Here is a 26,822-nt window from a genome sequence, read left to right on the forward strand (position 1 = left end):
AATAGCATAAAAAAAGAATAAAATACTTAAGGATAAATTTAACAAAAGAAATGTAAGCCCTGTTAAATGCAAAATATAACACATTGCTGAAAGAAATTAAAGAGGACCTAAATGAATGAGGACATATATCATATTCAAAGATCAAAAGATTCAACTTTGTTAAGAGGGTAATCCTCCTGAAATCAAACCATGCTACTGAACAGTACAATACTTACAAAAATCACAGGAGGAATTTCTGTAGAAATTGGAAAGCTGATAATAAAATGTATATGAAAATGTAAAGACCTAGACTAGCCAAAACAATTTTGGAAAATAGGAAAAAATCTTAGGGGGATTTTCATGTAAAGCTACATTAATAAAGACAGTGTGCTTTTCTATAAAGATAGAAAATTTAGAATGAAATAGAATACAGATTCCAATGATCTACACATTTATAGTCAATTGATTTTTGACAAAGTTGCCTATGCAATTAAGTGGGGAAAAGACTAGGTTTTGCAACAAATAGTGTTAGACTAATTGTAAATTCATATGCCAAAATAAAAACTAACTTAGACACATTTACAATTAACTCTAAATATATCATAAAACTAAATATGAATGCTATAAAACCATGATTCATAAAAGAAAGAAATTGATAAACCAGACTTCAAATCAATTTTTTTAATTCTCAAAAAAGAGACTGTAAATAAAATGAAAATATAAACCACAGACCAAGAGAAAATAATCGAAAATAATGTACATACTAAAGAAACTATAGCCAGAATATATAAACTAATCTTACAACTCATTAAGAGCATGAAAATCTAAATGTTTATTTTAAAAAGTTGAAAAAATATCTCAATAGTCACTTCACCAAATAAGGTATTTGCTGATATGAAGCATGAAAATATGTTCAACATTGTTAGTTTCCAGAAAGGAGCAGATAAAACCAATATGAGATAATACTACACACTGAACAAAATTACTCAGATTGAACACCCTGAGCTTACCAAGTCCTGACACTGATGTGGAACAACCAGGACAAACTACACAATTTTCAGGAACCAATTCAAAATGGATATTTGGGGCCACTTGTTTATAAAGCAGGGGAAAAGTACTGTTAATGATATTAAAATAAAAATCTCTTTCCTTTCTTCAGCAGTCTCTCTTGCTCTCTTCCTCCCTCTGAACTTGTCATGCTGTTATTCATTTGCTATTTAATGTCAATCTAAATAAAACTTAAATTTTAAATTATTAGCATGAATTTTACCATTTACTTTTGCATTGTACAATGCTAGTTTTAAATGCAAGTATCAAAGAATTATAACATTTTAAAATTTTATTGCCAATTGGCACATAATCATTGTATATATTTACGGAGTATGATGTGATGTTTTGACATATGCATACATTGTGGAATAATTAAACTGAACTAATTAACATATCCATCACCTTACACACTTGTTTTTTCTGGTGAGAATGTTTAAAATGTAATCTTTAAGCAATTTTGAAATACATAATACATTAACTATAGTCGCCAGGCTGTGCAACAGATCTCTAAAACTTGTTTCTCCCATATAACTGAAACACTGCACATTTTTATCAATATCTCCCCATTCACCACCCACCCCCAAGCCTCTGGCAATCACCATTCCCCTCCCTACTTCAATAAGTCTTACTGTTTTCGGACTCTACACAGGAACAAGATATAATGCAGCATTTGGTTTTCTGTGCCTGGCTAATTTCACTCAGCATCATCTCCACCAGGTTCATCCATCCACATTGTCACAAATTACAAAAAGTCCTTCTTTCCAAAGGCTGAACCGTGTGTAAATACCACTGCTATGGTTTGAGTTCGTCCCCTAGTGTTCCTGTGTGGAGAACTTACTGTGCAGTGCAACAGAGGTGAGAGGTGGGAGGTGGGACACCCATGAGGTGACTCGATCATCAGACCTCTGCCCTCGTGAGTGGGCCAATGCCATTATCGTGGGGGGTGGGGTGGCTACGGAATTGGGTGCGACCCCTCTTGCTGTGTGCGTGCCTTTTTCCCCTTCTGGCTTTCCCCCTGGGTTGAGACCGCAAGAAGGCCCTCACGAGATGCAGGACCCTCTGACCTTGAACCTCTCAGCCTCCAGAATCATAAATGAAATAAACCTCTGTTCTTCGTGAATTACCTAGTCTTAGGTGTTCTATTAGAGCAGTACAAAACAGAGCAAGCCAGAAAATTGATGCCAAGTAGTGGGACTGTTGGTGTGAGAAATACCTGAAAATGTAGAAGTGGCTTTGGAACTGAGTAATGGGTAGAGGCTACAGAAATTTGGAGGAGCGGCTAGAAAAACCATGTAAAATGGAGCATTAGAGGAGATTCTCATGAGAACTCAGAAGAAGAGAAGTGTAGAGAAAGCCTGGGACTTCTAGAAGATTACTTAAGTGGTCATGATCGGAATATGGATAAAGATATGGACGGACAAGTCATTTTGTTGCCTTATATGGTATTCTAGTTTTAGTATTTTGAGGAATTCCCATACTGTTTCTGTAATGAGTCTGTAATTCCCAACCCCACCAACAGTGTATAAGAGTTTCCCTTTCTCCTCCTCCTAGCCAACACTTATCTTCTGTCTTTTTGATACTAGCCGTTTTAATAGGTATCAGGCCCTATCTCAGGCTTATGTGTTTTCCTGCTGTTGAAATATTTGAGTTCCTTATATAGTTATAGCCCATTAACACATGTACAGTTCGCAAATATATTCTCCCAATCTGTGGGTCTTCTCTTCACTCTGTTAATTGTTTCTTTTGCTGTACAGAAGCCTTTTAGTTTGATGTGATCCCGTTTGTCTATTTTTGCTTTTGTTGTCAGTGCTTTTGGGATCATATCCAAAAAATTATTGCCCAGACCAATGTCAAGGTTTTACCCTATGTTTTCTTCTAGTATTTTTAGAGTTTTAGGTCTCATGTTTATGTCTTTAATTATTTGAATTGATTTTGTATATGGTATGAGACAAAGGTCCAGCTTCATGGTTCTGCATGTGCATATCTAGTTTTCTCGACACCACTTATTGAAGAGATGCTTCTTTCCCCAGTGTATCGTTGGCATCTTTGTTAAAAATCAACTGACTTTAAATGTCTGGGTTTATTCCTCAGATATATATCATGTTGCATTGGTCCCTTTGTCTGTTTTAGGCCAGTTTCATGCTGTTGTGATTACTACATGTTTGTAGAAGAGTTTGAAACCAGGCAGTTCTTTTGTTCTTTTTGCTAAATATTGCTTTGGTTATGCAGAGTCTTTTGTGATTCCATGAAAATTTTAATTTTTTCCTATCTTTGTAAAAAATGACAATGGAATTTTAATAGGAAGTCCATTGAATCTATAGATCACTTGAAACAGTATATTTTAATAAGATATATTCTTCCATCAGTAAAGATGAAATATCTTTCCATTGATCTGTCTCTTCTTTTATCAATATTTTATATTTTTAGTACACAGATCTTTCAGAATCACTAAAATTACACAATACATATTGCTTGTTCCTAGAGGGTGCCCTTGAGCTGGCCAACTATAACACAGACACTGGAAAGTAGTGAGGAGGAAAAGAATCTTCTCATATTTCTACAATGAAAAGTATAAAATATTGATTAAAAGAATGAAAATAACATACAAAATAGATATCCTATGTTTATGGATTCTAAGAATCAATACTGTTAAAATGTTCATACCCTACCCTAACCCTACCCAAAGCAATCTACAGATTTAACGTAAGCTCTGTCAAAATACCAATGACATTCTTCATAAAAATAGAAAAAATAACCCTAAAATGTATATGGAACTACAAAAGACCCAGAGTGGCCAAAATCATCCTGAAAAAAACAAACACAGCTGGAGTAGTCACATTAACTGACTTTAAATTATACTACAAAGCTGTAGTAACCAAAACAACATGGTATTAACATAAAAACAGACAAATTGACAAACAGAAGAGAAGAGAGAACCCAAAAATAAATCCACACATTTACTGTTAACTTCAACCAAGGTGCCAAGAACATATATTGGGAAATGACAGCCTTGACAATAAATGGTTTTGAGAAAATTAGATATGCATATGCAGGAGAATGAAAATATACCCCTATCTCTCACCATATACAAAAACCAAATGAAAATAAATTAAAGAATTGAATCTAAGACCTGAAACTGTGAAACTACTAAAAGAAAACACTGGGAAATCTTCCAGGACATTGATCTGAACAAAGATTTCTTGAGTAATATCTCAAAAGCACAGGCAACCAAGGCAAAAATATTAATAGACAAATGGGATCACATAAGTCTAAAAAGGTTCTGCACAACAAAGGAAACAATCAACAAAAGGAAGAGACAACCCAAGGAATGATAGAAAATATTTGAAAACTGCCCATCTGACAACAGATTAATAACCAGAAGATAAAAGGGCAAAAGACAGGAACAGAACTTTTCAAAAGAAGATAGATCAATGGCCAACAAACATACGAAAAAAATGCTCAACATCTCTAATCATGAGGGAAATGCAAATCAAAACCACAATGAGATATCACGTAACTCCAGTGAGAATAGCTTTTATCAAACAGTCCCAAGACAATAAATGCTGGCATGGATGCAGAGAGATAGGGACACTCACACACTGCTGGTGGGACTGCAAACTAGTTACAACCTCTATGGAAAGGAGTATGGAGATACCTCAAGGAAGAAAAAGAAGAACTACTATTTGATCCAGCGATCCCACTACTAGGTATCTAACTATAGGCAAAAAAGACATTCTACAAAAAAAGAAACCTGAACTCAAATATTCATAGCACCACAATTCACAACTGCAAAGATGTGGAAACAACTCAAGTGCCCATCAATGCATGAGTGGCTTAATAAAATGTGGTGTATGTATACCATAGAGTTCTATTCAGCCATGGAAAATGGTGAACTAATACTTCTTATATTAACCTGAATGGAGCTGGAGACCATTCTTCTAAGTGATGTATCACAAGAATGGAAAAACAAACACTCATCATTAAATTGGAAGTAATCAATCAGCACTTATGTGCACATATGGAAACAACACTCATCGGAAATCAAGCAGGTGGTAGGGGGGAGGAGAGGATGGGTAAATTCATACCTAATGAGTACAGTGCACACTATCTGGGTGATGGGCACACTTACAACTTTTATTCAAACAGTACAAAAACCATTTATGTAACCAAAACATTTGTACCCCCGTAACATTCTGAAATAAAAAAATATTAAAGTACAATATAATCTAGAAAAAAAAAAACAGAATATAAAAGGTACTCAACTCAATAAGACAAAAAAGTCAAATAATCTGATTAAAAAATGGGCAAATTTTAATAGACATTTCTCAAAAGGAGGCACACAAATGGCCAACAGGTATACAATAAAATGCTCAACATCATTAGTCATCAGAGAAATGCAAATTAAAACTTCAATGAGATATCTCACCCCAATTAAAATAGATTTTATATAAAAGATAGGCTGTTAAGGATTTGGATAAAGGAGACCATCAACACTATTAAAGGGAATGTAAGTTAGAACAGTCACTGTGGAGAACAGCATGGAGGATTTTCAGAAAAGTAAAACTAGGACTACCACATGATCCAGCATTCCCACTGCTGGGTATATTCAAAAGAAAGGAAATCAGTATATCAAAGAGATACCTGCACTTCCATGTTTGTTGCAGCACTATTAACAACAGCCAAGATTTGGAATCAACCCAAGTGTACGTCAGTGGATGAGTCAATAAAAAAAATGTGTGGTCCATATACACAATGGAATATTATTCAGCCATAAAGAAGAATGAAACCCTGTCATTTGCAACAACATGGATGGAACTGGAGGATATCATGTTGAGCGAAATAAGCTAGGCACAGAAAGACAAATACCACATGTTCTCACTCATATGTGGGAGCTTAAAAATACAAATTTAATTCATGGAGAGAGAGAGAGAGTAGAATGATAGCTACCAGAGGCTGGGATGGGTAAAGGGGAGGGAAGGTGAACAGGGAATGGTTAATGGGCACAAAAATACAGTTAGATAGAAGGAATACTATCTACTGTTCAGTGCGACAATAGGGTGACTATAATTAATAATAACCTGTTGTATATTTCAAAATAACTAAAAAAGTGGAATGGGAATTTTCTTAACACAAAGAAATGACAAAAAGCTTATGATAATGGATATCCCAATTATCCTGGTTTGATCAGTACACATTGTATGCTTGGATCAAAATATCACATTCACATCATAAATATGTACACCTCTTACTTATCTGTAATTAGATTTTTTTTTAATTAAGAAATACACATGTTTGTAACTAGAAAAGAAATAAATTAAGAGTAAATATGCATATTCAATAAAGAAAATTTCTTACACTGCTTTTGGTGTCATTGTACAAACATCTCCTGAACAATAGCAGATGTCAGTATTGTCATAAGTTAATCCCAGATTAAGGCCAAGCAACTGCACAATAATGGCAGTAAATGACTCCAAGGATAAACCATCTGTATACTAAATGTAAAGAAAAGACAAGAGTTAACTAAGAATTATAGTTATAAAACATTATTTACTATAATCAAAAATTAGCATACTAAACTCATTTTTTAAATTTATTAATGCATTCACAATACCTACGTAATGTAATTATAATAGAGTTATATACAATTTTTGATGATAGACTTTACTACACACAGATGAGTCCACATAATAGTTTATATTTAATTTCAAAATACTATTAACTTAAAATGACACCAGTTGTCCTAGCAAATCTAACATTCTTGAACACCATATTTCATTGCCTCTTTGAATTATTTTTTAAATGCCTTTTTTTAAATAAAAGTAATCAATTCTATATTCTTTCTATAGTGGGAAGCCTCTAAAATAGGCCCCAATGACCCCTATCTCCTGGTATTCATGTCTTGTGTAATCCCACTCCATTGAGTGTAAGCCACATTTATCGACTTGCTTCTAATTGAACATAGCAAAAGTGATGGGGCATCATTTCCAAGATAGGTAATAAAAAGATGGACTTCTTAAATTCTCTATCTTGCTCTTTCTGGCTGACTCTGAGAGAAGCCAGGTGCCATATATGGTAAGGTAGACCTGTACAGCAGCCCACACGAGTGAGCCTGGAAACAGATTTTCTCAAGTTTGCCAGCAGCCACCTGCCTGAGCTTCACCAAAAACCCTATCCCAGTCAAACTGTGAGATAACTACAGCCATTGCTGACACCTTGAGGTCAGCCTTTGTAAGAAACCCAGAGCCTGGGTAGAAGCCCAACACTGTCTGGGATGGGCACGCTTGTAGCTCCAACTCAGGTGGTGTAAATGCATTATATGTAACCTAAATGTTTGTACTCCTATAAAAATTTTGAAAAAATAAAAATAAATGAATAAATAACTAAAGCAAAAAAAAAGGAAACCCAGAGTCTGAACTACCCATTAAACTGCTCCTAGATTCCTGACCTATAGAATTGTACTTTATCTAGTAAGTTTTGATGTGACCTGTTACATAGCAATAGATAACTGATACATCCTCAGTAGGTATTATTTTGTTCTCCTCTATATCATTTCTAACATTTATATTTTCTTTTAAATGTCTGGCTCAGAAGACAAAGAGTGTTATCATATAGGTGAAGGAAAATAGCTATCATTCTCAATTTTAAATAATTTTGCATTAGAAATTGGAAATATTTGGACTAACCCAGCCCCTCACACACACATCATGGGGGCCCTCCGTGTAGGAGCTGGGCAACATTTGCTTCTGTGGAGAAACTCAGGCCTCTTATCATGTCACAAGGCAGCAACTGTGTCTGAAGAAAATGCTGACTACCGCTGCATCAGGCAGCACATGTACATTACAGGCTGTAGTGAATGATTAGTATAAGGCATAACACCAGAATCATCCCCCAACAGTCAGGCACCGCCATGCCTGAACTAAAGTGATGCCCTGCCTTCCTAGGCAACAGTGCCTTGGCTTCCCAGAGCAGTCACACTCCATAGTGCCTGAGCTGAAGTTGCACCCTGCATCCTAGGAATCACTGCCTTAGGTGCTCAGAGCAGTCATGCCCCCATGCCACCCCAGCCTGAACTGAAGTGGTGCCTCACCTCTGGAAGAATCAGTGCCATGGTGAATCTGAGCAACTGCACAACCCAGGGCTGAGCTGATGTGCTACCACATGTCCCAGTGAAACAGAGCATTGACTAAGCTGGGACATCCCAAACTGCATACTGAACAAATATAGTAGCCTGCTTCCCAGGAACCGGAGTATCCCCTAGAGTCTGAGCTGCTGATACACGGCCCCCTTCCTAGAGAGTAGAGTCATTGCTGTGCTGCTCCCTGTGCCCCAGAACCCGAAAATCAGCTTTGCTGTGCCATTCCAGGGTCCTTGCTGCTGCTGCACCTGGCCTCAGAGAGTATGGGATACTGCTATGTCCTACTATCTCAAGGTCCAGAAGAATTACATGGTGCCTCATCCCCTGAGGAATGGATTGCCACTTAGCCCTGCTGCATCAGCTTTCTGAATTGGAGATGTACCCTGCTCCCTGGGCTTAAACCTCCAGAGCACAGGAATTAAACTAAATTTTTGACAGCTGGATTTAACAGGTTTATATAGTACTTTCCATCCAACAGGAGCAGAATGTATATTTTTCTCTAGTATACAGGAACATTCTCCAGGATAGACCACAGCTAGCCACAAAACAAGTCCTAACAAAGTTGAGATGATCAAAATTTTCTCAGAATTTTACTGTTTCCAACCACAATAGCATGAAACTAGAAATCAGGAACAGGAATTTTAGAAAATTGAAAAATATGTGGAAAATAAATAGCATGCTCCTGAACAACCAATGGGTCAAAGAAGAAACTAAAAGGGAAATTTTTAAAGATCTTAAGACAAACAACTATGGAAACACAACAAACCAAAACCTATGAAATGAAACAAAAGCAGTTTTAAGAGGGAGCTGTACTGCAATAAATACATGCATTCAAAAGAAGTAATATCCCAAATAGCCTAACATCAGTAGCCTTGAGGAACTAAGAAAAGAAAAATCTAAACCCAAAGTTAGCAGAAAAAATGAAATAACAAAGATCAGAACAAAAGTAAATTTAAAATAAATAGAAAAACCATAAAAAAAATCATTAAAACTGAGTTTTATTGAAAAAAAAATAAACAAAATCCACAAACTCTTTGACATCTTAAGACAAATAAGAGGAGAATCAAATATGTAAAATCAGAAATGAAGGTAGAGATATCAACATACACATCAGAAATAAAAAGGACCGAGGTTCGGAAAATGGTGGAGTGAAGGTCTCCCCCCGGACTCCTGCTCCCAGGGAAGGAGACACAGATCTTGGCCTCCTACACGCGAGTGGATCTCCCCACTACAAGGACAGCATCGAGAATCCGCAGAGGTTCAGTGCGGGACTCTCATAAAAGGAAAAACAAGGTGATCGGGAGATAAGATCGTGTTCTCTGGAGAGTGCAAAGCAAACAATAGGGCGCGTCGGAGGGCACCGGCTCGCCGGGCCAGGGGGTGAAGTGGGATCAGACCCACAGGAGAAGTCCTTGGTTCCCCATCGATCTCCACACCCACCCGGCCAGGGACCTGTCTGAAACTGGCATGAAATGATGGCAGGAGAAGAGGGTGCTGGAGAGTGCGGTCAATGGTGGAAAATGACGTGAGCTCCCCTGAGCTAGCTCCCCTGTGCCAGGACAGCTCCAAGACCGGAGGAAACTGAGCTGAGCTGACAGGGGCTGTTACATGTCTTGCCTCTGCCAACCAGCAGGACTAAGCCGGGGGCTTTAAGCTGGAACTGCACCAGTCGAATAAGACAGCACAGGGCGGGTCAGTAAAAGCGAGGGCTATGGCTGAACTGGCGATCAGGCAGGCGGCACAGAAGAGACTACGGGGCGTCCTGTTGACCCAGGCTCCCAACCCAGCACCTGCCGCACCCTAAACAGTCGCCCCCAGTACTGGTGCCCTGCGATTGGGCAAGCGGTCGCCATTGAGGGGGTCCACAGCCCAGCCCTCATACGGTGTGGCGAGGAAGCCCCCTGCCCCCGCCCAGCCTAGAGTCTCTCCTGGCAAATCCCGCCCCTACACAATCTGTGATCGGCTCACCAGGTCTGGCTCCATCAACAAGCTACTGAGAAGTCTAACAGCCCAGGGGAGTCACAGCCACTGGGGTGCCGGGGTGCAGGGCAGACTGCGGAGATACCTCTTCCCCTCAGCCCGCATCTCTCTTGCTGAACGTGGTAGGCTCCACCCTTAGAGGCAAGGCCAGACAAGAAAACCCACTCTCCCCCAAATTTAGGGAGAACCCGCTGAAACTACCCCCCCCCAATCAGGGGAACCTTCCAAGCGTGGTGGAAGAGCTCCCCCTAGTGGCTCATCAGAAAATACAAAAATAGGACGCCTGAGCTCCAGCAATTGATCCCAGATGGGGAGGGCCCAGTGTAATTCAAAAAATCAAACCGAAAATACTCCCCCTCGGAGATACACCAGCTCTCAAGAAACAGAGACTGAACAAACCCAAAACACTAAAATGACAGAAGAAGAATTCCAAATTTGGATTGTAAGAAAACTCAATGATATGCAAGAAAAAAAATGGATAACCAACACAAAGAAACTAAAAAGAAGATACAGAATTTGGAACAAATATTCACTGAGAAGATCAAGATCTTGAAGAAGAATCAATCTGATATCCTGGAAATTAAGAATTTATTCAGGGAAATTCAAAACACAATGGAAAGCCACAAAAATAGGGTGGACCAAACAGAAGAAAGAATCTCAGAAGTTGAAGACAACACATTCAAATCAAATAAGTTAATCACAGAGTTAGAGCAGAAAAATACGAGACACGAGCAAAGCTTACAAGAATTGTGGGATTATACGAAGAAAAATAACCTGCAGGTCCACTGGATTCCAGATAAGGAGGAAGAAAAAATCCAAGGGTTGGATAAGCTATTTGAAGAAATAATTGAGGAAAACTTCCCAGGTCTAACCAGTAACCTAGAATTAGAAATACAAGAGGCCAAAAGGACTCCTAGGAGATACAATGCAAACAGGAAAACACCACAACATGTAGTCATCAGACTGAGCAAAATACAAACAAAAGAGACTCTGCTACAAGCTGTAAGGCAAAAGAAGCAAGTTACATACAAAGGAAAACCGATCCGAATAACACCAGATTTCTCAACTGAAATAATACCAGCAAGGAGAGACTGGAGACTCATTCTCACTCTTTTGAAACAAAATAATGCCCAGCCTAGAATCTTGTACCCTGCAAAACTAAGCTTTATATATGAAGGAGAAATTAAGACATTCTCAGATAATTTACCAAGTCTCAGGTAATTTACCAAGACAAGACTAGCCCTACAAGAAGACCTCAAAACAGTGTTACACACGGAACACCATAATAAAAACTCACGAATATAAAAACAACCAAAACCCAAAGATTAAAGGCCAGATAATACAATGGCTCAAGAGAAAAATCAAAGCAACAACATCCAACCCAACAGAATGAACAGTAAACTACCTCACCTATCAGTTCTCTCAATAAATGTGAATGGCTTAAACTCTCCACTCCAGAGACATAGGCTGGTGAATGGATAAGAAAATATAGGCTAAGTATCTGCTGTCTTCAGGAAACACATCTATCCTGCAAGGATGCATATAGACTAAAAGTAAAGAAGTGGAGATCAGTATTCCAAGCAAGTGGAAGCCAAAAGAAGGCTGGCGTGGCAGTTCTAATCTCAGATGATTTTGTTTTTAAACCAACAAAAGTAATGAAAGACAAAGATGGTCATTATATAATGGTGAAGGGCACAGTTCAACAAGAAGAAATAACAATTTTAAATATATATGCACTCAACTCAGGTGCACCCAGATTCATAAAGCAAACCTTACTGGATCTAAGCAAATTGATTAACAGCAACTTCATAATCACTGGAGATTTCAACACCCCACTGCATGGCACAGATCTTCCAAACAGAAAATTAATAAAGAAATAATGGACTTGGCCGGGTGCGGTGGCTCACACCTGTAATCCTAGCACTCTGGGAGGCCAAAGTGGGCGGATTGCTTGAGGTCAGGAGTTCGAAACTGGCCTGAGCAAGAGCGATACCCTGTCTCTACTATAAATAGAAAGAAATTAATTGGCCAACTAATATATACAGACAAAATTAGCCAGGCATGGTGCTGTGAGCTAGGCTGAACCCATGGCACTCACTCTAGCCTGAGCAACAAAGCAATACTCTGTCTCCAAAATAAGAAAAAAAAGAAAAAAATAATAATGGACTTAAACAAAACTCTAGAACAATTGGGCCTGACTGACATTTACAGGACATTCTACCCAAAATCCACTGAATATACATTCTTCTCATCAGCTCATGGGACATTCTCTAAGACTGACCATATCCTACGACACTAAATAAGCCTTGAGAAATTTTAAAAAATAGAAATCATGCCATATACCTTCTCAGATCACAGTGTAATAAAAGTAGAAATCAACCCTAACAGAAATTAAGATTTCTACATAAAAATGTGGAAATGAAACAACCTCCTACTAAATGATTACTTCATAAATGAAGAAATCAAGATGGAAATAAAAAAATTATTTGAACAAAATGACAATGGAGAGACAAGTTATCAAATCCTCTGGGACACAGCTAAAGCAGTACTGAGAGGAAACTTTATTTCCATAAAAGCCTATAACCAAAAGTCAAAAATATCACAAATAGAAAATCTAATGAAATGACTCAAAGAGCTGGGAAAAGAAGAACAGACCAACCCCAAACCCAGCAGAAGTGAAATCAACAAGATCAAATCAGAACTAAATGAAATTGAAAACAGGGAAGCTATTCAGGAGATTAATAAAACAAAAAGTTGGTTCTTTGAAAAAATAAACAAAATTGACATGCCATTAGCTAGGCTAACGAAAAATAGAAAAGAGAAATCTCTAATAAGTTCCATCAGGAACAAAAAAGGAGATATCACAACTGATCCTAAGGAGATACAAGATATAACTTATGAATACTACAAAAAACTTTATGTACACAAACTGGAAAATGTGGAGGAAATGGACAAATTTCTAGAAACAACATCCCGAGGTTCAACCAGGAAGAAATAGAATTCCTGAACAGACCAATATCAAGAGCTGAAATAGAAACAGCAATTAAAAATCTCCCTAAAAAGAAAAGTCCCAGTCAAGATGGTTTCACACCCAAATTTCACCACACTTACAAAGAAGAACTGATGCCTATCTTGCAGAAATTATTCCACAACATTGAGAAGAATGGAAACCTCCCCGACATCTTTTATGAAGCGAATATTACTCTGATACCAAAACCAGGAAAGGATGCAACAAAAAAAGAAAACTACAGACCAATAGCCCTAATGAATATACATGCAAAAATTTTCAACAAAATCCTAGCTAACCCAATTCAGACGCTTATCAAAAAAATAATCCATCACGAACAAGTGGACTATATCCCACGGATGCATGGATGGTTCAGCATACATAAATCTATAAATGCAATTCACCACATAAACAGAAGCAAAAACAAAGACCACATGATTCTTTCAATAGATGCAGGAAAAGCTTTTGACAAAAGTCAACACCCTTTCATGTAAGAACACTTAATAGGCATAGAAGGGACATACCTAAAAATGACATAAACCATATATGGCAGACCCATTGCCAACATCATACTGAATGGGGAAAAGTTGAAAGCATTCCCACTTAGAACTGGAACCAGGCAAGGCTTCCCACTATCTCCACTTCTATTCAACATAATGCTGGAAGTCCTGGCTATAGCAATCAGATAGGAAAGTGGAATTAAAGGTATCCAAATAGGGGCAGAAGAGATCAAGCTTTTGCTCTTTACTGATGATATGATATTATATTTAGAAAACCCCAAAGATTCAACCAAGAAACTCCTGGAACTGACAAATGAATTTAGTAAAGTCTCGGGATACAAAATCAATACATAGAAATCAGAGGCATTCATATACGCCAACAACAATCAAATTGAGAACCAAATCAAAGGCTCAATTCCCTTCACAATAGCAACGAAGAAATTAAAGTACCTAGGAATATACTTAACCAAGAAGTAAAAGACCTCTACAGGGAGAACTATGAAACACTGAGGAAGGAAATAGAAGAGGATGTAAACAGATGGAAATTCATACTATGCTCGTGGGTCAGCAGACTCAACATCATTAAAATGTCTACCCAAACTGATCTACAGATTCAATGCAATATCTATTAAAATCCCATAATCATTCTTCACAGATATAGAAAAAATACTTTTATGCTTCATTTGGAACCAGAGAAGACACCGCATATCAAAAGGAATTCTAGGCAATAAAAACAAAATTGGAGGTATTAATATGCCAGATATCAAACTACACTACAAAGCTGTAGTAATTAAATCAATCTGGTATTGGCACAAAAATAGAAATACTGACCAGTGGAACAGATCTGAGAATCCTGATATAAAACCATCCTCATATAGCCATCTAATCTTTGATAAATAAGACAAAAACATACACTGGGGAAAAGAATTCCTTTTCAAGTGCTGGGAAAACTGGATAGCCACTTGTAGAAGGCTGAAGCAGGATCTACACCTTTCATCTCTCACAAAAATCAACTCACGCTGGATAACAGACTTAAATCTAAGGTATGAAACTATTAGAATTCTAGAGGAAAATGTTGGAAACACTCTCCTACACATTGGCTTAGGCAAAGAGTTTATGAAGAAGTCCCCAAAGGCAATCACAGCAGCAATAAAAATAAATAAACGGGACATGATCAAACTCAAAAGCTTCTGCACAGCCAAAGAAATAGTCATGAAAGTAAACAGACAACCTACAGAATGGGAGAAATTTTTTCATCCTACACATCTGATAAGGGGCTGATAACTAGAATCTACTTAGAACTCATGAAAATCAGTAAGAAAAAATCAAGCAGCCCTATCAAGAAGTGGGAAAAGGACTTGAACAAACACTTTTCTAAAGAAGACAGAAGAATGGCCAACGAACATATGAAAAAATGCTCAACATCTCTAATCATCAGGGAAATGCAAATCAAAACCACAATGAGATATCACTTAACTCCAGTGAGAATGGCCTTTATCAAAAAGTCCCCGAACAATAAATGCTGGCATGGATGCAGAGAGAGAGGAACACTCCTACATTGCTGGTGGAACTGCAAACTAGTTCAACCTCTTTGGAAAGCAATATGGAGAAACCTTTAAGTGATACAAGCGGATCTACCATTTGATCCAGCAATCCCACTACTGGGCATCTATCCAAAAGAACAAAGGACAATCTACAAAGAAGACACCTGCACTCGAATGTTTATAACAGCACAATTCATAATTGCAAGGCTGTGGAAGCAGCCCAAGTGCCCATCAATCCAAGAGTGGATTAATAAAATGTGGTATATGTATACCATGGAGTACAATTCAGCTCTAAGAAACAATGACGATATAGCACATCTTGTATTTTCCTAGTTAGAGCTGGAACACATACTACTAAGTGAAGTATCCCAAGAATGGAAAAACAAGCACCACATATACTCACTAGCAAACTGGTATTAACTGAGCAGCACCTAAGTGGACACATAGGAACTACAGTAATAGGGTATTGGGCAGGTGGGAGGGGTGGGGGGGCAGGTGTATACATACATAATGAGTGAGATTTGCACCATTTGTGGGGATGGTCATGCTTGAAGCTCTGACTCTAGGGGGGTGGAAGGCATGGGCAATATATGTAACCTTAATCTTAAGAATGAAAAATTGGGCTAATTTAACAGTTTATGTAATCATTATATTAACTGAACAGAAGAGAAGAAAGATATGATCACCTCAATCAAGGAAGAAAATTTATTTGACAAATATTCAGGTAATTCATGATATTAACTCTTAGAAGACTAAGAAGAGAAGCAAATTTTCACTACCTGATAAAAAGGAAACCCACAAATGCACACATACCCCATAAATACATTCATACTGAATGGTTCAATTATTGAACATTTTCTTCCTAAGTTCGGGGAAAAAGCAAGGACGTCCTTTCTCATCACTTTTATTAAACATTGCCCTGGATGTCCAAGTGAGTTAAATAAGGAAAGAAAAAGAAGTAGTAAAACTGTATTTGTTCACAGACAACATGATAATGTATATTTGAAATTCTAAATGACTGTACAAAAACAATTAGTGTATCTCATATGTAAATTCAGGATATAGGATATATATAAAATATATAAAAATAAAGCATATTTCTATATACCAGGAATAAAAAAATTAGAAAGTGAAATTAAACAATCAATACCAGTTGCAGTAGCATCAGAACTCATAAAATACATAACAGTAAAATTAATGATGTATGAAACTCAACATTAAAAACTATAAAACAATGTCTTTTAAAAAGACCTAAAAAAATGGAGATATAAATCACATTAGTGGAATGGATGTCAATTCTCCCCAAATTAAACACTATCACAATCTTAATCCAGTATGGTCTGTCTTCAAGTAACTAGAGAAGCCGATTCTAAAATTTATATAAAAGTTCAAATGTATATATAGACCAAATAGTATTGACACAGAACACAGAGGACTTAAACTACCTTATATCAAAAAATTTAATAAGCTACCATATTCAAGGAAGTGATTCTTAACTTGTAAAAATAATTTTATTATATTGTGATAGGTATTTATCTTCATAAAATTTAATTTTAAAACCATTTGTTGCTGATATAAAAATATAATTAATTTTTTTATTTATAATTAAATTTATATTGCTATTTTATAGCATATTTGCTTAACTCATATATTAACTATTTTTATTTATAAATTTTTATTATAAAACTATCCAATTAAAATTAAGATCTAAAGAATAGCACCAGGAAAACACATATACTAACAACTTATATTCAATGATTCTTACCATTTGCTTTATTTGCTTTACACACACCCACACCCCAGCACACACACACAATCTAAAAATCACACCTCAGCAAAGAAACATTATTTTCAAGGATAATTAACAATAGCAATGAGGACGCAGACAACGGCTGATGCTCTTTCCTCAAGCCTTGGCTAAGGGAAGTCCAAAGACAGGGACTGAGAATAAAGTCCCTAAGAAGTGTCAGACTGTTCTTTAGTCATGGTACAAATAATCCCAGAACAGGCTTTAGACTTATCTAATCAATAAATGTGACTTTTAAAGTAATGGGAATGACATACACACCAGAACTGGTTTTAAACACGCGTAATCTATCAATGACGATTTGCTTCTTTGTATGTGATACTAAAAGTCAACCAACTGTACAAATAGGTCAGCATAAAAATCAATGCAGACACCTTTTTTCTGAAGCACTCTAAGTTTGTTTTCCTTTCTAATTTTATACAACTTGGTTGTACATGAAATGTGACTCTATAGTAAGAACTCATTCTCCCTTTCCCCAGAATACATAAGATTATAAATATTTGATGGCTGTTTTTTTCTTACAGCAGTCTGCTCTTCCCACACATGTAATAAAGAATTTAATGCAATAAAAAATTACCTTAAAATGGAAAAATTAGATAATGGATATTATTTAACAAAAAAAACACATAATGTATACCAATTATTCAATTAGAGAGAAAAATTGACAATATGTTTAATTAACATAAATATTGCATTGAATACACAAATGTTGATACATAGTATACCACTGTTCAAAAAAATTAAAATTTGACTTACAGAAGCCAAATATGTTTTTTGAAAACAAAATATGACACTGTGATCAGTTCAACTTTTAAATTTTCTATTTATATTAAAAACAATGACATCGTTTTATTTTTATGCTCCAAATTAGTAATGTAAAAGATACAAAAGGATGAGTAAACTAAATAATATATTTATGCATGCTTCAAAATATTTAGGAGACTTTGAAATATGAAAATAGTGAGAGCAAACCAGATAATTACATACCAGAGCAACTCCAACAGCATAATTATTATCACATATTCGTCCTGGAAATGTGGTTCCTATAAAGGTAGGATGTTTCCTGAAGCTAAAAAATAACTTTCCTCAGAAGTTCATTTTAAAGTATCATTAATAATTTTCATAGCAGCAAACATTATTGAACAATTACAATATCCTAAGCACCATGCTACTCTGAATTATACTATTTGAATATGTTTTTCTCAAAGCTACAATATTAAATAATATTTCAATATACATTTTTAATTTTGAATTTAATAAACATCCAGAAATAAGTACAAGACCTAATAATTTCTTCAAAAGGCCATTACACTAATGATTGTAATTTTTATACTGGTTCCCTCTACCTTTATAGCTCTAAAAATTAAATTTTCTGTGACATCCTTATTCATTTATTCACTAAAGATGAACAGATTTTTCTGCACATTAGATTCAGAGTAAGACAATTCAATATATGCATTTTATTAGAATATAAAAATATAAGAATTAGATGAGATAAAAACATAGGAATATGATAACTTATAATAAAAGCTTGTAAACCAAGGGATATCAAAGACATTGTGTCATTCATAAGTAAACTCTTTTAATTATTTCAAGATTTTTATGGAATTGTATTTTTATCACTAACTTTATGTTGTTTGATAAAACATTATAAATTTTGCCTACAATAGGTCCTTTTGGACAAGGAGGCTAGCTACATTTTTTTATATCCCGTGGTATCTATCAAATTTGTAGAACACAATATATAAAGTAAATGGTTATTTTTTATAATTAACATATTAAGCCATTTCTGGTTATTCTTTTAATGTTTAAAATGCAGAATACTACACTTACACAAATAAGTACGTAATGTGATGTTTTGGCTTGAGATGCCTGTCATTCCAGTCTGAAAATCTTAATAATAGATTATTAGGATGCCCTGTAGTAGAAATTTTATTTTTATTTGACCAGATTTCAATGGAAGATATCATAACAGTCAGTTTTAACTGGGTAAGCATCTAAAAGGAAAATATAGATAAATAATTTTAAATAAATTTGAACATTATATTAAACTTATAAAAATATGTTTAACACATTGAGGACAGTATTTTGGTTGTGGAAACTCTTTGATAGCAGAGCAAAATACCATACACATCAATTCGTATTGTCTATATTTTTCCAAAATATATAAAGGAAATAGTTTCAAAAACTTACAGTGTTAACAAGGCCAATTATCTGAATCACCTTCTGTGTTACAGTCTTTATGTCAGAGCCCATGTAATCAAACTGAAAATGATAAAAGGATTTTTAAAAACTAGTAGATGTGATTAACATATCATGTCCCTTTACTTGTATAACACGCTATATTCTAAAGTAGCCATATAACTACATTCCAACTGAAATCCAGGAAATCAATAATTACATATAAATAATGATTTAATAAAAATCTTTAATAACATGATTTTAAACACTTAATGCACTCAATTTGAAGCACAACTTATTGTTTATGAAAATTGAATCCTCAATGTTAAAATGCGATGTTTCAAAATACTTATTTCTAAAATTATAAATATAATCCCAAACCATAAAATATATGCAGAAAGAGGGAAAATATTAAATGACAGGATCACCATCAAAGTGATACTGGATATTGTGTTTAGAAACTTCCTTTGATGTCACAATGTAACACAGGTTCTTCTTTTTTCCCCCAATAAGCTCCTCTTACATCTAATTGCTTTAAAATACCAGCACAATATTAAATAGCAATGGTAATATTAGGTACGTGAACCTTACTGCTGATTTTTCACTGGAAATTCTCAAATATTTCATCATTAAGTGATATTCAGTTTAAGATAAGTATTCTAGATCATGATGAAAAACACCTATTTATAAGCCTTCCTATTTACTAAAGCTTTTATTAAAATGCAGTTGGAATTTTTATCAAATGACTTTTTGAAACATACAAAAATGATAAAGATTCTTATCTTTTGACCTATTAATGCAACGCATTTCATCAATATATTACTTAGTATTAAAGTGGTAAATTCTATTAATATACTATCAAAATTAATAACAGAAGTTTTTAATGTTAAAAAAGATGGCATCTCATTGTGGTTTTAATTTGCATTTCCCCGATGATTAGTGATGATGAACATTTTTTCATGTGTTTACTGGCCATTTGTCTATTTTCTTGTGAAAAACTTCTGTTTATGCCTTTGCCCACTTTTTAATGGGGCTGTTTGTTTTTTCCTTGCTGATTTGTTTAAGCTCTTTGTAGATTCTGGATATCAGTCCCTCATCAGATGTATGCTTTGCAAATATTTTCTCCCATTGTGTAGGTTGTCCATTTACTCTGTTGACTATTTCTTTTGCTATGCAGAAGCTTCTTAATTTAAGCCTCCTTTATTTATTTTTGTTATTTCTGTACTTGCCTTTGGAGTCTTACTCATAAATTCCTTGCTTAGGCTTATGTCCAAAAGAATTTTTCCAATGTTTTCCTCTAGAATTTTTATGGTTTCATGCTGTACATTTAAGTCTTTTATCCATCTTGAATTAATGTCTGTATATGGCAAGAAATAGGGGTTCTGTTTCATTCTTCTGCGTGTGGCTCTCCAGTTTTCCCAGTGCCATTTATAGAACAGAGCTTCCTTTAGCCAGTATACATTGTTGTCTGCTTTGTTGAAGATCAGTTAGTTGTAAGTATGTGGTTTTATTTTATATCAGCAAAGCGGAAGACAAAAATCAATGAAAGTTTTAAAATTTAAAATACAGTAACAGAAATTTTTAAAAAACTCATTGGATTGGCTCAACAGTAGAACAAATAAGGCAGAAGAAAAGGCAGTGAATTTGACAATAGAACAAAAGAAATTACACAATTGGAATGAGAGGATTAGGCTGAAAATATAAAGAAGACCTCAAAACTGTGGGATTTAATATTCTTGTCAGTGTGCTCCTAGAGGGAGAAGAGAAAGAAGATAGGCCTGCAAAAGTATTTGAAAAAATAATGGCTGACAAAATTAAAAATTTGGGAAAAGACATATATACCTACAAATTAAAGAAATTGAGCAAGCCCCAAACAGGATAAATCCAAGGAAATCTACACTAAGGCACATCATAATCAAACTTTGAATCAAATTCATAATCAAAATATAGACCAAAAAACTTGAAAGCAGCAAGAGAGAACAAATACCTTCTTACAGAGGAAAAATAATACAAATGGGAAGCAGATGTCTCATCAGAAACCATAAAAACCAAAAAAAGGTGACACATTTTCATGTGCTGAAAGAAAAGAACTATCAATGCCAAATCCTATATCCAGTAACATTATCCTTCAGAAATGAAGGGAAAATAAATATCTGAAGGAAAACAATCTGCCAACAGGATACCTACCTATGAGAATGGCTAAATAAAGTTCTCTAAACAGAATGGAAATTATAAAAGAAGAAATCTTAAAATACTGGAAACTAAGAAAGAACAAAGAAAAGAGCAAAAATAAACACAATAAACTTTCCTCCTATTCTCACATTATAAAAACTATGTTTGACAGTTGAAAGAAAAATTATAGCACTGTTTGATGTGGTTTTCAATATATGTAGAGGAAATATTTAAGACAATTATAATATTGGGGGATATAAAAGAACACAAATAAGGCCGGGCGTGGTGGCTCACGCCTGTAATCCTAGCACTTTGGGAGGCCGAGGCGGGCGGATTGCTCAAGGTCAGGAGTTCGAAACCAGCCTGAGCGAGACCCCGTCTCTACCAAAAATAGAAATAAATTAATTGACCAACTAAAAATATATATACAAAAAATTAGCCGGGCATGGTGGCGCATGCCTGTAGTCCCAGCTACTTGGGAGGCTGAGGCAGTAGGATTGCTGAGCCCCGGAGATTGAGGTTGCTGTGAGCCAGGCTGACGCCACGGCACTCACTCTAGCCTGGGCAACAAAGTGAGACTCTGTCTCAAAAAAAAAAAAAAAAAAAAAAAAAGAACACAAATAGAGGTTTGGTTTCTACTGCTAAAATGTCAATACCAGCAGACTGAGGTAAGGTATGTGTATATATTAATATATATACAAATACATAATTTCTAGAGTAACAATTATATTAAGTTCTACACAAGGATATATGCTCAAGACCACTATAAATAAATAAAAATAAAAATATTTAAAACTGTTCAAGTAACCCACAAATAAAACAAAGAAAATAACAAGAGCTGGGCATGATGGTATGTGCCTGTAGTACCAGCTACTAGGGAGGCTGAGGTAGGACGATCTCTTGAGCCCCGGAGTTCTGGGCTATAGTGCACTATGCTGATCAGGTGTTTGCACTAAATTTGGCATCAATATGGTGACCTCCTGTACAGAGACCACCAGGTTTCCTAAGGAAGCATAAAGCAGCCCAGGTCAGAAACTGAGCAGGTAAAAACTCCCATGTTGATCACTAGAGGGCTCATGGGACTATATAGCCACTCTACTCCAGTATGAGCAACACAGTGAGACTCCATCTCTTAAAAAAGAGAAAAAGAAAAAGAAAAAAAACAGAAGACAAATAGAAACAAAAATAAAATGACAACATTAAGCCCTAATATATCCATAATTGCCCTAGATGTAAATTGTATGAATATACTAATTCAAAGACAAAGGGTGGATTTTAAAAATAATAATCCAATTATATGATTCTATAAAAAATTCACTTCAAATATAATTATTTTGGCCCAAGAATTGGCTCCCAAGAATACACTAACAAAGAAACACAACAAAGACAGAAAATAACAATAGCTGGGCACAGTGATGCCCATGTAAGCTGCTCTGGGGTCTAAAATCAGTGTACTCAGCCCACTGCTTCCATCACTGGAGCCCAAAGACTGACTTGGCTGGACATTCAAGTCCCCACCAAAACTGCACCACAATCTCAACTATTAACTGTTCCCTACCCACAAAGGGGGAACAGATACCACTGAAACTGTGTAATGAATAAGAAAGCATACAAAGACAATACTGCATGCTCCACAAATCAAAACCAAAGTGTCTCACTCAACCAACTACATATATATATATATATATGTGTGTGTGTGTGTGTGTGTGTATCTATGTGTGTGTGTGTATATACATAAATATATATATATATTTATATATATATATATATAATCTTCACCAAAAAATTCTCCCCTTCAAAAGCAATTTCAAAACATTGGAACAAAAGACTGTTAAATCAGACATGAAGATATCAATGGAAGAACACAGGAAATATAATACCACCAAAGGACCACAACAATTGTCCAGCAATGGATCTCAACCAAAAAGGATTCCTCATAATGCCAGATAAAGAATTCCAAATATAGATTCTATAGAAGCTCAACAAGATGCAAGAGAAATACAAAAACCAATACAAAGAAATCAGAAAATCACTTCAGGGTATAAAAGAGAAATTACCAAGGAGAGAGATACTGGGGGGGAGGGGGAACCAACAGAAATCCTGAAGCTAAAAAAGTCACTGAAAAATACAAAACACATTTGAAAGCTTCACTAGACCAAGAAGACAAAAGAATCTCAGTTATTTTGAAATAATCCAGTCAGACAAAAGTAAGGAAAAAAGAAAAAATAAAGCCTTTGAGATATCTGAGCCAATAAATTATCAGTAATTCCTAAGGGAAAAGAGAGATTGAAAAGTTTAAAAACACTATTTAAGGAAATAATGAAAACTTCCCAGGACTAGCAAAATAATTAGATATTCAGATACAGGAGGCCCAAAGATCCCCAGGCAAATACATTCCAAAAAGGACTTTACCACAGTATATTATAATCAGAATGACTAAAGTCAAGGTGAAAGAGAGAATTTTAAAATTAGCAAGATAAAAGTTACTTATAAAGTAAACCCTATCAGGCAGGAACTTTAGTAGACCTCTCAGTAGGAACTTTCCACGCCAGAAAAGAATAGGATGGCATTTTCAAAGGGCTGAAAAACAAAAAATTGTCAGCCAAGAATTTTATATCCTGCCATAATAAGCTACAAAAATGAAGGAGAAAGTCTTTCTCAGACAAACACTGTTAGAATTCATCACCAGTAGAGTGGTCCTACAGAAAATGCTCAAAGGGATCTTAAATATAGAAACAAAAGGTCAATATACACCATCATGAAAATACACAAAAATATAAAATTTACAGGTCTTACAAAACAATCAAATGAAAAGGAAGAGAATGGAATAAATGGCAACATGACAGAAGTTCAGCAAACCACAGAGACAAAAAGAGAGAAAAGCAACAGATAAATTATAAAACAACTAGATATCAACTAACAATATGACAAGAACAAAAGTGCACATATCAATGTTAACTTTGAATGTAAATGGATTAAATTCTTCACATAAAAGATATAAATTGGCAGAATGGATTTAAAAAACCATGTTCCAACTATATGCTACTTACAAGAAATTCACCTTACCCCTAAAGATCCATATAGACTGAAAGTAAAAGGATGGAAAAAGATATTCCACATAAATGTAAACCAAAAGCAAGCAGGAATAGCTCTACTTATATCTGATAAAACAAAATTTAAATTTAAAAAGACAAATAGGGCCGGGCGCGGTGGCTCACACCTGTAATCCTAGCACTTTGGGAGGCCGAGGCGGGCGGATTGCTCAAGGTCAGGAGTTCGAAACCAGCCTGAGCGAGACCCCGTCTCTACCAAAAATAGAAATAAATTAATTGACCAACTAAAAATATATATACAAAAAAAAAAATTAGCCTGGCATGGTGGCGCATGCCTGTAGTCCCAGCTACTCAGGAGGCTGAGGCAGTAGGATCGCTGAGCCCCGGAGATTGAGGTTGCTGTGAGCCAGGCTGACGCCACGGCACTCACTCTAGCCTGGGCAACAAAGTGAGACTCTGTCTCAAAAAAAAAAAAAAAAGACAAATAAGGTCATTATATAATGATAAAAGGATCAATTCAGTAAGAGGATATAGTGATCCTAAATATATATGCACATGCACCCAATAGCAGAGCACCCAGATTCAAATAACAAATATTACTAGACCTAAAGATAGAGATAGATAGCCAAACAATAGTGGGAACCTTCAACCCTCCACTCACAACCCTAGAAAGGATCATCAAGACACAAAATGAACAAAAAGAAAAAAATGAAATTTAAATTGAGCTTTAAACCAAATGAACTTAACAGACATTTACAAAACATATCACCCAACAACTACAGAATATACATTCTTTTCATCAGCAAATGTAACATCTCCAAGATAGACCATATTTTAAGCTACAAAACAAATCTTAACAAATTTTTAAAAATCAAGATCATATCAAGTTATCTTCTCAGACCACAGTGGAATAAAGCTAGAAATCAATATGAAAAGGAGTGCCAATTAACCAATAAGTGAATAAAGAAAATGTACTTTCATTATTCATTATGTATGGAGTACTACTCAGTGCTAAGAATTAATGAATGTCTTTTGCAGCAATTTGGTTGGAACTGGTGAACATTAACTTTAGTGAAATAACTCAAGAACAGAAAAATAAATGCCACATGTTCCCAGTTATAAGTGGGAGCTAAACTATGGCTACACAAGGGCACAGAGAATGGTATAATAGACACTGGAAACTCACCGGGGGGGGGGGTTGGAAGGGGTGAGGGATGAAAAGTTACCTATGGGGTACAAGGTACACTACTCAGGTGATGGATACACCAAAAGCCCAGACTCATCACTATACAATATATACAGGTAAGGGAATTCATTTTGTATTAAAATAACTAAAATTAATTTTCTAAAACTTCTCCCATGGTACTTAATATCTGACAATTTGATCATGTGTCTTAATGTAAACTTCTAATGATTAATCCCTTTAGATGTTCTTTAAGCTTAATGAATCTGTATATGCATATTCTTCCCTAGATTTAGAAAATTTTCATCCATTATTTCCTTAAATAGGCTTTCTACTCCTTTCTGTATCTCTTGTTACATTAAATTTTCATAATGCATATATTAGTTTACTTAATGCTATCCCATAAGTCCTTAAACTTTCTTTACTCTTTTTTGTGTTTTATTTTTCTTCTTCTCCTCTTACTGGATAATTTCAAATGTCCTGTCATGTAGTTTCACTGGTTCCTTTTCTCCTTGAGCAAGTCTGCTATTGAATTCCTCTAGTAAATTTTTTAGTTCAGTTATTGTCTTATTCAGCTTTATAATTTGCATTCGGTTCTTTATTGTTTCTCTTTGTTAATATTCTTGTTTTGTTCATGTATTGTTTTACTGATTTGCCTTAATTGTCCGAGTTCTCTATAATTCACTGAGCTTCCTTAAGACAATTATTTTTAATTCTTTGTCAGGCATTTTTTATAAATCTTGGTGTCTTTAGGTCAGTTATGAAATATTTATTTAGTTCTTTTGATTATGTTGGATTTTCCTGAATTCTTCATAAGCCTTGTAACTTTACATTAGTGTCCACACATTTGAAGAAACAGCCTCCCCTCTTCCAGTCTTTATGGACTGGCTTTGACTGGTAAATACCTTAACCCAATAATCCCAGCAAGAGATTCTGGGCTTTTTTTCTAGCTGCCTCAGGTGTCCAGTCTTTTTTTTCCCCCAGGATCCTTTAATCTCTTCCTCCCTCAGGTGTCCATATTGTTGGACATTGGTTCCATCAGCACTACATGTGAGGTGAGACAGAAAAGTTATCTTTTTCTAAGTGGTTTCTAGCATACATCCACTGTGGTAAAAGAACACACTATGCACAATTTCTATCTTTTTGAAATTTGCTAAGTCATCTTTTAAGAACCTGGTCTAAGAAAGCAATCCATGATTCTAGATGCATCAAAGGAGCTCTTCCTTAGCAA

The 26,822-nt window shown here is 35.4% G+C and overlaps 1 protein-coding gene across 2 annotated transcripts in view; it reads right to left on the reverse strand.

Moving 5' to 3' along the window:
• LOC105866638 (disintegrin and metalloproteinase domain-containing protein 5-like) overlaps positions 1-26,822 on the reverse strand; it is a 128,155-nt gene that overhangs the window by 78,649 nt on the left and 22,684 nt on the right. For both annotated transcript variants that reach the window (XM_012756090.3, XM_012756091.2), the window contains exons 8-11: positions 19,196-19,267; positions 18,836-18,999; positions 17,990-18,071; positions 6,385-6,521 (exon numbers count right to left, since the gene is read on the reverse strand). In XM_012756090.3, the coding sequence (XP_012611544.1) occupies positions 6,385-6,521; positions 17,990-18,071; positions 18,836-18,999; positions 19,196-19,267 (455 nt within the window). The remainder of the gene's footprint in view (positions 1-6,384; positions 6,522-17,989; positions 18,072-18,835; positions 19,000-19,195; positions 19,268-26,822) is intronic.

This window comes from Microcebus murinus, chromosome 24 (assembly GCF_040939455.1).
Source record: "Microcebus murinus isolate Inina chromosome 24, M.murinus_Inina_mat1.0, whole genome shotgun sequence".
NCBI classification, from domain to species: domain Eukaryota; kingdom Metazoa; phylum Chordata; class Mammalia; order Primates; family Cheirogaleidae; genus Microcebus; species Microcebus murinus.